The following is a 10227-nucleotide window of genomic DNA, read 5'->3' as shown; positions in this document are numbered from 1 at the left end:
CCGCGTCCCGACCGATGTGCGGTCGGGACACTGGACAAACAAGCAATTTTGACGTCCTGGAGGGACTCTCGCCCCCTAGGCTCACTTAGGGTCACCAGGGCAAGCCGCTTGGCTTCACCGCCGCCTTCAGGGCCCGGGGCCGGGAGTGCAGTGCGGAGGCTGCTCCAGCCCTGCAGCCCGCGGGGCAGTGCGGTGGGTCGGAGGCGGACACGCTCCTGCCGGGAGGGGCCGGGCCCGGCCGGGCCCGGCTACCTGGTTCGCCCCCTGCCCAGGTCCCCGAGCTCCCCACGGCTGGAGAGGGGCTGTCCGGGGCTGCGGGGGCGAGTGTCCCAGCCCTGGCGGGGTGGAGCGGAGCAGCCCCTGCTGCGGGGCCGGGGCGACGGAGCCCGGGAACGGCTGGGCAGGGAGCTGCAGGAAGGGCCCGGAGCGCGGCTCGGCTGGGGGGTGCTCCGGCCGTTTTTGTTTTTTTTTTCCCTCTCCGCCGCCGGCTTTTTTCTTCTCTGCCCCCCTCCCCCGCGGCCTTCCCCTCCCCCCCCCCCCCGCGTCCCGATATTTAATCTGTGGCATCTGGTCACCCTAAAACCATAGGTCTGAAAACTGGTTGTTATTGATGTCACATCATTGCCCCCCAAGGCCAGCACAATGATAACAGTGTCCTGGCCCATTCATCTCATGGACCACTCCATTCTGCATCCCTAAACCCTCTGCAGTGCCTGTAGGATACAGGAATTTCTTCCCATCTCCAAAACACTGGGATCTTGGGGTTAAGACCATAAGAATGGTCATACTGGGTCAGATCAAAGGTCCATCTAGCCCAGTATCCTGTCTTCCGACAGTGGCCAATGCCAGGTGCTTCAGAGGGAATGAGCAGAACAGTTAATCATCAAGTGATCCATCCCGTCACCCATTCCCTGGCAAACAGAGTCTAGGGACACTTCAGAGCATGGTTTTACATCCATGCCCATCCTGGCTAATAGCCATTGATGGACCTATCCTCCATGAACTTATCTAGTTCTTTTTTGAACCCAGTTATACTTTTGGACTTCACAGCATCCCCTGGCAATAAGTTCCATAGGTTGACTGTGCATTGTGTGAAGAAATACTTCCTTTTATTTTAAACCTGCTGCCTATTAATTTCATTGGGTGACCCCTAGTTCTTTTGTTATGTGAAGGCGTGAATAATATTTTTTTTTTCCACTTTCTCCACACCACTCCTGGTTTTATAGACCTGTATCATATCCCCTTTAGTCATCTTTTTTCCCAGCTGAAAAGTCCCAATTTTTTAAATCTCTCCTCATATAGAAGTTGTTCAATACCCTTCATCATTTTTATTGCCCTTTTCTGTACCTTTCCTAATTCCAATATATGTTTTTGAGTTGGGGCAACCAGATCTGCACGCAGTATTCAAGATGTGCGTGTACCATGGATTAATCTAGAGGCAGTATGTCTTGTTCTCTAACCCTTTGCTAACGGTTCCTAACATTCTGTTCACTTTTTTGACTGCGGCTGCACATTGAGTGCATGTTTTCACAGAACTATCCACAATGACTCCAAGATCTCTTTCTTGAGTAGTAACAGCTAATTTAAACCCCATCCTTTTATATGTATAATTAGGATTATGTTTTCCAATATCCACTACTTTGCATTTGTCAACATTGCATTTCATCTGCTGCTTTGTTGCCCAATCAATCACCCAGTTTTATGAGATCCCTTTGTAACTCTTCGCAGTCTGCTTTGACTTAAATATCTAAACTTTGGTCTTAACAAAAAGACCAAAGTTAAAGCTAAAAAGCATTCCTACAGCAGCTGACAGACCTTGTCCAAGAGGAGGGGACAATACAGGATACCCATATGGAGTGACCTTCCGTGGCAGTTGGAAATGGCGGGAGGACAGAATGTTGGGGCCTGAAGGTTCCATGGCAGTTGAAGGAGACATTCGCTGTGCCAGTGTAACCCCCTTTCCTTGATGGGCTGTTGTGGAAGAGATCCTTAGTTACTGCTAAATTAGAACCAGTTAGACTTGTTATAGGAACCCAGTGTTACTAGACAGGTACCAGATCAACCCACAGTAGGGCAAGCAGGCTCCAGATTAGGCCAGATGCCACAACTGTCTTGGGAAGGTCAGATGAGCTTCTCCTGGGCATGCTCAGAGTCAGCAGGGAAAGAGCCATACCAGGCATCCATGTTGACAGTACTTCACATGCCTCCTTTACGGTGGTAGCAGCTGCCCCTAGAAATACAAGTGGGGGGTGACAGAAAGGCCAGACAAACTAGAGAGAGCAGCTCTAGCTATGGGGCCACCTGGCCTTGCACTTTGTAGACCCTGAGCAAGGACTTGAACTGAGATGCTCAGGAATGGGCAGGGGGAATATGTTCACTGGCAAAGCATGTGCCATCTGTCCCTCCAGTGCCTGAGCTGCATGGAGAATAACCTACTACTGCTACCTGCTAAATGAATCCATCTTTTAGCTCATAGGGATATAGGCCTGTGCCGTATTTAGTGGCCAAAGATCCCAGCTTCGGCCTGCCTACCCATGCTATGGGGTGGGCACACAAGAGTAGTGATCAGAAAGGAGGAGGAGAAATCCAAAAGACCCCCATACATAGAGCTGGACAGAAAATTGTTTTCCATCCCATGAAAAATTTCAAATTTTTTGAAATTTTTCCCATCCTGAATTGGGATGCAAAGTCAAAATTTTGAAATCTTTAGTGAACTGAAAATCTGGAGGGGGGGGGGAGGGAACAAAACAAAACAGGTTCAGGTTTCATTTTGATAATTTCATGATGTTTCATTTTAATTTTGACCATTTTTTGTAATATTCCCCACTATAATTAGCTTAAATTTCCAAATGAAAAGTTGCTTTGAAATGGAAAAATTAAAAATTTAATTAAAAAAAATCAGGAAAAAAAAAAGTAGTTTGAACAATTTGAAAACGGTTGGGTTGGTTTTGTTTTTTCGGTCAAGAAATTTGTCAAAAATTTCCCACAAATAGTTTTGGTTTCAGCAAATAGGCATTTTTGATGGAAACATTTTCTCAACATATTTCCAACCATCTCTAGTCCTCTGCAGATAACAGAAAGCTAGATCTGACAAACAGGGGGAGCAGATTTAATTTACATAATGTTAATAGTTCTATTGCATTCATCACCAACACGTGTGTTAGACACACACACACACACACACACACACACACACACAGAAGAGCCATGGTGTTTTAAACCTAGGACCACGTAACACATACAGAGCATTTATTTTACACAGACTTAGAACATTTCAGCCACAGCTCTCAAACTGCTGCATGGAAGAAGGTTGGTTTTATCACTCTCAGTTTATAGATGAGGAAAGTGAGGTACTGATAGAAGTGACTTTTAAAGTTTAACACAGCACATCACAACCAGAATGCCTACAAGTCCTCACTCCCTGTCCTCTTGCTCTAACCAACTAGACCACGCTCCCTTGCAAGAGCTGGAGATAGAACCCAGGAGTCCTGATCTCTCCAGTGCCTTCAAGACGTAACATATTCCACCCTTTTTGTCTCTGTAACAAGGTAGGAAACTCACATCTCTCAAGCCAGAGTCAGTAACCACTCCTCTCCAGATGCATCAAATCCTGAGCCAAGCTCCAATTTACCCAGATACTCTTAAATGAAAGAGAAGAATAGACAAACAGGAATACTAACATAAAGCTTCCCCTCTAGGTATAGACAATGCAAAGCCAGGCTGGGGATGTGAATCATGAAGGCTCTAATCTTAGGGATCAGGATGGATTTGTAAGTTATTATTTATATTACTAGTGCAAAGGGTCATCACTGAGATCAGGGCCCCCCCCATGTGCCAGGCGCTGGACATACCCTCACTGAGATCAGGCCCCCATCATGCCAGGCACTGCATAGGCCTGACCGAGATCAGGACCCCCATCATGCCAGGTGTTGCACAGACACAGTGAGAGACAGTCCCTGCCCCAAGAAGCTCACTGTTTAAATAAGACAAGGAATAGGAGGGGAGACAGTGGCAAAATGATTTGCTGAAGGTCACATAGCAAGTTGGTGGCAGAGCCAGGAATCCGTGTGTGAGATGATTAATGATTCCTGCTGAGCAAGGGGCAGAACAGGGGGAAATGAACCCCATTCTGGGGCAGTTTGCACCTTGAGGGCTGCAGTAATTCCTGGAGGTGTTTGTTGTGAAGCAAAACAATCAGCCTCACTTTTTCCTCCATCAACTGCTTTGTGGCTTATTCACATCACACAGCTGCTAATGTCAGTCAGCCTATCCAGGATTGCACCAGTGACCTCAAAATAGAAAAATTTGCTGTTATAGCAAAGACCAAACCCCCTTTAACCAGGGCTGTAACAGACTCGTATCCTTTGTGGATCAGGGACAGGGGGGGAGCTATGACACACATCACCAGTGGGTTACTCTACTGCCTCCCAGCTAACAGGCCTGGTCCATTAGCGCAGGCCAAAGGTGACTGTGGGAAGAGCTCAATGGAAAATGTTTTGGGTTTTTTTCTCACCCCCTGAAGTTTTTGATGAGAAAAGGAGGAAAAATCACTTGCCTATATTTTTCAAGGAAAATTTTGTTTTTTTCAGCAAAAATTGGAAAATTTCAGCCAAAACAAAAAAATTAAATTTGGAAATGCTTCACGGGAGTTGTAGTTTTGGTGCCTCGTGCTCCCATTCTCTTCCATAGGCTGGCAGTGGCCTACCTGGTTGGACTACATCTCCCATGATGCACTATGGTCACCCCTAGGAGCTGGGAAGTAGTGCATCATGGGATATGTAGTCTGTAGAGTACAACCAAACCACAACTCTCAGGAAGCACTAGGGCACATACACAAATTGAAACATTTCAGTTTCCAGCTTAAATTTTTCTGTTTTCGGGGATCTATTTCTTTAACAAACAAAATTCAACATTTTCCATGGAATGCGAACACTTTTCATGGAAAAACTTCATTTAATCAAAAATCCAACATTTCATCCAAATAAAGTTTAAATGAAAATTTTTCAGCCATTATAATTATGCCCAGCTCTTATCTAGTGATTTCCATTAGAAGATCTCAAAGAACTTTACAGTATCATTGTCTCCATTTTGCAGATGGGGAAACTGAGGCACAGGGGTGGCCGTTACTTGCCTGAGATCACCCAGCAAGCCAGAGACTGAGCCAGAAGTATTAATGTAGTGCTCTGTCCACTAGACCAGTGCTTCTCAACCTTCCCAGACGACTGGACCCCTTTTAGGAGTCTGGTTTGTCTTGTGTGAAACCCCCAAGTTTCACCTCCACTACAAAATCAGACATAAAAATACAAATATGTCACAGCACATGAGCACTGAAAAACTGCTGACTTTCTCATTCTGTCTGTATGAAATTTTAGTTTGTACTGACTTTGCGAGTGCTTTTCATGTAGCCTGCTGTAAAACTAGGCAAATATCTAGATGAGCTGATGTACCCCCGGAAGACCTCTGCCTACCCCCAGGGATACATTTACCCCTGGTTGAGAACCACTGCACTAGACCACACTGCCTCACAGCCCAGCTCCAGATGTTAGATCCACAGATCACAGGTTCAGTCCCTGCATTCCTTATAGCTGCTCTCTTCTCACTCCAGTGTCTCCTGCCCAGACCCACAACCCAAGTGCAGATCCCATCACCCACTCTCCTCTTTCACAGGCTCAGCATACCACATCCCACCAGCCTCCCCCTCGAGGTCCCGTGCCTGGACAAAGGGGTCCTTGTAGACCCGTGTCCCCACAGGTCCGTTGGTGGGGTCTCCATGGTTCAGGTGCTCAGCCTGGTGTTGGGTTAGTGCAGCACTGTGCCTGAAACCCCTGCCGCATTCAGCGCAGAAACAGGGCCCCTCCTGAGCATGGACGCGCCGGTGCCGGCTCAGGGCCGAGCTAAGCTTGAAGCTCTTCCCGCAGCGGGTGCAGGGGAAGGGCCGCTCGCCGGTGTGGACCCGCTGGTGGCGATCCAAGCTGGAGCGGATGGCGAAGCACCTCCCGCAGTCAGGGCACTGGTAGGGCCTCTCACCCGTGTGCGTGCGCTGGTGTTTGATTAACTCTGAGTTCTTCATGAAGCTTTTCCCACAATCCCCGCAGTTGACGGGCCGTGCCCTCCTGCGCCTGCACCCTGGCTCCTTGTCTGCCCGCTGCCGTCCTGTTCTGCCGCCATCTCCCCGTTCAGGGCTCCGGGACGTCCCATTCAGCTCCGCTCCTGCAGGCCCTTCCTGCTGGGAATTCTCCTTCTCTCTCCCGGCACCTGCTGGGAGAGAGAGAGAGAGAGAGAGAGAGAGAATCCAGGCGGGAATCATAATTTTACCAAGGTCCAAAATTCATAGCTTCATACATTCTAAAGCTAGAAGAGATCATCTAGTCTAACCTTCTAGAGAGCGCAGGCCAGAGAACGTCTCCGAATTACTTCCTGTTTGAAATAGCACAGATCTTTTAGAAAAACGTCCAAACTTGATTTAAAAATTGCCCAGGATGGGGGGGGACTGGCTGGCTCAGGGGCTCTTGGCCTCTTCCCATGCAAGCCTCTCAAGCACTGCTAGCTAGCTTTGGGGTCCTGTCCCCCAACTCTAGGAACGAATCTCTCCTGTAACATCAGCCACCTGCTCTACTGAGGGAAGGACCAGCTGAATCAGCGCTGACCCCAGTGCGACACTAGGGGGCGCTGTGCTGCTGGGAGCAGGATTGGGGGCTCACTAGGGCATGCCCTCACCTTACAGTCAGTGCTGGCCCAATGCAGCGACAGGGGGCACTGTGTTGCCAGGAGCGAAGGTGGGGCTCAGTCAGGGGCTCTTTCCCCTCACAATCTGTGCTGACCCCAATGTGTCCCACCTGGCTGCTTAGAGATTCCAGTTATCTCTATGATGTATAGGAATTGCACAGTATTCCTTTAAATAGCATGTGAGCCCTCTAGAGGCGTACACTGTGTGTTTTAGAAGCCACCAGAGGTGTAATATGCCCCTAGCCGGGCTTCACCATCTGTGTGTAATTAGTCCGGGTGGTTACACTGGGCCAAGCTGGGCCTGAGTTGATTCTTCAGATTATTGCTGTTGTGCAAAGAGCAAAAGACATGGACAGACTCTCCTAAATCCTGGGGGCTGGGAACTGCTGTTCAGAACTCAGGGGCAGCTCCCGGTGGCTTTGCTGGGGTCCAGGAGTGACACCTGCCATGAGGACAGGTGCCTGCTGGGGATAATACTAAGGGAGATCAAACAGAACTGGGGGGCTCCCGGCAGCTTTGCTGGGATCCCAGCTTTTCCCTTTACTCCCGGATGGTCTCCGAGCCAGTGTCGCTCATTCCTCACCTATGTGGGCACCTCTCAGGATCTCCCTTTCCTTGGAGTCCTGGAGATCCGGGACCCTCGGCTCTTCCCCTCGCTCCATGCAGGAGATCACGGCCCGGTCGGGGACAGGGAATCCTGCTCGGGGGAAGGAAACAGGAGAGGTGGCGCTTGGTGAAGTCTCCCTGGAGGACTTGGGGCAGAGAACTCGCCCTCGTTTTAAGCCCGACCCTGTTCTCTGCTGGTGGGATATGTTCACAGGGACCCTTGGGGCAGGGTGATACCTGGGGGGATGGGCTGTGCCCCCTGTAAGGGAGTCAGGGATCTCAACACACAGTCAGGGACTGAATGGCTCAGGGAGTCGCTGGGCCATTCCTAGCCCTGCAGAGAGAGCAGAAGCCCTGCTGGGCACGGAGCTGCCTTGGGAGGGGGATAGAGGGATTCGGTGCGTGTGTGAACCGGAGCAAGGAAATGCAGCCACCTGTGCCCTGGAGATCCCTGGGGGAGGGGATCAAACTATCCCCTGTGAATCTCCTTCCAGTGAGGGGCTGTGGGGGTGACAGTCTCTCCTGTGGGGTTTGGGGAAGGGGCCAATCCCTCAGAAATCTACGGGGCCAGGGAAGAGCCCTGAGCCGAAGCTGTCCAGGGCTCCCCGCTACATCAGCTCCTGATCCCCGAGGGGCAGCGGCGCCTCACCCAGCGAGATCAGAGTCTGGTAATTCTCCTGCATGACGTCCCTGTAGAGCTGCCTCTGCCCTTCGTCCAGGAGCCCCCACTCCTCCCGGGAGAAATACACAGCCACCTCCTCGAACCCCACCGGCGCCTGGAACCAGAAGGGACCCCGCTTAGCACCTGCTGCTCCAGCCACGGCCCCCAGCGCTGGCTCAGAGGGCGGGCAGCGAGGGGCACCGCTGGGAGAGCCCAAAGGGGGAGTGCGTGTAGGAGGAGCCAGGGGGAAGGTGCAGTGATCACTGCCCGATCGCACATCCCGCTGCGCATCTCACCTGGGAGCCAGCCACTGCGACCACCAGCTCCAGTGCCGGGCCGCTCCCCTCCTCGCCCAGGACAGGCCGATCTGTGGGGAGCACATGGAGGTCAGAGGCCAGGGCACAGCCCCACGGGGGGGGGGGTGTATGGCCCCCTATGGAGCTAACCGCTCTGCTGGAGACCCGTGGCTGGCACAAAGTCCAGAGGGCCCTGCTGGGGTCATGCTTATCCTAGGGCACCTGGGCAGCTGCTGGGATCGCCAGCCCCCTTGGCACGGCTCCCAGCCCCACGGAGCCACCTCTCTGCTGCTCCCCCGGGATCTGGGGCGTGTGAACCCCGCTGGCAGCCTCTGGGGCTCGCGTGGGGCACGAGACACAAACACTCGCTGAGTCTGTTGCAGCCACACACCCGGAGCCCAGTTCTGGAGCTCCAGCAACTCCGGATTTCAGTCCTGCTGCCCCCGCCCCCAGCTCCGCCGTACCCACGTCCTGCCGCTCGCGGGGCTCCGGCAGCGGCTTGTCCGGGGAGCCCCGGGGGAGCCGCCTGCCCCCGCCCTCCGGCTGGGAACCGGGCTCCAGCAGGGAGCTCGGGGGCTCCATCTTGCCTGAGATCATTTCCCCTCTGCAGGCGTCACGTGTAATCCGGAGCCAATCCTGTTAGAGCAGGGAATGAATGAGCCCTGCCCGTGCCCCTCACTCCCAACCCGCAGCCCCTGGGCTTGCCCCATTTCTCCCCCATAGCCCAGCACTGTGCTAAGGGTTGCTGTGCTGCAGGGAGCAGGGCTGGGGAGACAGTAGGGGGCGCTCTCCCCTGTAAATCAGTGCTGACCCCAACGTGCTGGTAGGGAATGTAGTGCTGAAGGGACTGTGGGGGGGGCTCAATAGGGGGCACTCTCTCCCCACAGTCAGTGCTGACCCCCCGCCCCATGTAGTGCTGGGGGGTGCTGTGCTGCAGGGGGTGGGATGGGGGCTCAGTAAGGGGCCCTCTCCCCTCTGGGTCAGTATTTTAAGTGGATGCCCCAGCATGCCAGTGGCACGCGCTACGATAATGGGGTTGCAATCTAAATAATCAATAGTGGGCTACTGGAATTCAGCTGGCATCTAAACCACAGGCCAGGCCACTTGCATCCATTACAGATGTCGTGTGAATTATCCCAAGAGTCTGGACGTGAACCTGGGCACTCGGGCCGAACCCCAACTCTGGTGAACACACAGTGCCGGCCTCTCGCCGCTTCCTGAGGAGTTCCTTGCTTATGGATGCCCCTCCCCTTCCTGTTCCAAATTCCCTCCCCAGTTCGAGGAGAAAAGGCCCAATAGATAGTGAAATGGCTGCTGCCAGGGTCTCCGCCCCATTGTTGGTCTTGGGTGGCAACAGGCAGAGCACAGGCATAGGAGACAGGGCTTTGCAGTGAGCTCGGTAGCACCAACCTGGCTGCAGCAGCAGGATGGGGGTGGCAGGGATGAAAGGTTCCATGGTGGTTGAAAATGGCACTCAGAGTGGAATGTTGGGGGTCCGAGGGTTCCGCGGCAGCTAGGGGCAGAATGCTGGGGGCCTGAGGGTTCTGTGGTGGCTGGGGGTGGAATGTTGAGACCCAAAGGTTCCAGGGTAGTCCGTAGGGGAAAACTGCACAACCGGGATGGACTCAAGTCTCAGCCCTGGCACTGAATCTGTGTGAGATGTGTAGGCAGCAACCAGCACCATGGGGTCCTGCTCCCTGACTGAGGCCTGGAGGTGCTACTAAGAGTAACAGCTCCTGGCTCTTACAGAGCATCATTCAGCCCTAGATCCCTGTGCTATACAACAGAGCTAATTAGCGTCATCCAGGCCATATAGATGGGGAAACCAAGGCATGGGAGTGGGGGGGGGGGTGACTTGCCTCTGATCCCACAGCAAGTGAGCACCAGAGCTTAGAACCCAGGAGTCCTAACTCCCTGCTTTGGCCCCTCCCCCAACTC

The 10227-nt window shown here is 52.6% G+C and overlaps 1 protein-coding gene across 2 annotated transcripts; it reads right to left on the bottom strand.

Moving 5' to 3' along the window:
- Window positions 1–3232: 3232 nt before the first annotated feature.
- On the bottom strand, window positions 3233–10089 carry LOC135983326 (transcriptional repressor RHIT-like). Of its 2 annotated transcripts, none has more exons than XM_065594414.1 (5): window positions 8754–10089; window positions 8290–8360; window positions 7982–8108; window positions 7310–7423; window positions 3233–6258 (listed from the first exon to the last, which is right to left on the bottom strand). In XM_065594414.1, the coding sequence occupies exons 1-5, from the start codon at window positions 8884–8886 to the stop codon at window positions 5645–5647; spliced, it is 1059 nt and encodes a 352-aa protein (XP_065450486.1). In that variant the 5' UTR covers window positions 8887–10089; the 3' UTR covers window positions 3233–5644. The 2 variants fall into 2 exon arrangements, with proteins under 2 accessions (XP_065450486.1, XP_065450487.1); XM_065594415.1 differs by having other exon boundaries at window positions 3233–6255.
- Between the last annotated feature and the right edge of the window lie 138 nt (window positions 10090–10227).

This window comes from Chrysemys picta, chromosome 4 (genome assembly GCF_011386835.1).
Source record: "Chrysemys picta bellii isolate R12L10 chromosome 4, ASM1138683v2, whole genome shotgun sequence".
In the NCBI taxonomy this organism is placed as follows: domain Eukaryota; kingdom Metazoa; phylum Chordata; order Testudines; family Emydidae; genus Chrysemys; species Chrysemys picta.
The sequence above is the reverse complement of the archived record's forward strand: the minus strand, read 5'-3'. Positions and strand labels throughout refer to the sequence as shown.

Bases quoted from the DNA above. Each gene is read 5' to 3' on its own strand.
- LOC135983326 (XM_065594414.1), bottom strand. From the start codon at position 8,886: ATGATCTCAGGCAAGATGGAGCCCCCGAGCTCCCTGCTGGAGCCCGGT. The intron at 8,109-8,289 runs GTGAGATGCGCA...TTCTGGTTCCAG, and splicing joins TCGCAGTGGCTGGCTCCCAG to GCGCCGGTGGGGTTCGAGGA. The intron at 6,259-7,309 runs GTGAGGAATGAG...TCTCTCTCCCAG, and splicing joins CCTGAGAGGTGCCCACATAG to CAGGTGCCGGGAGAGAGAAG.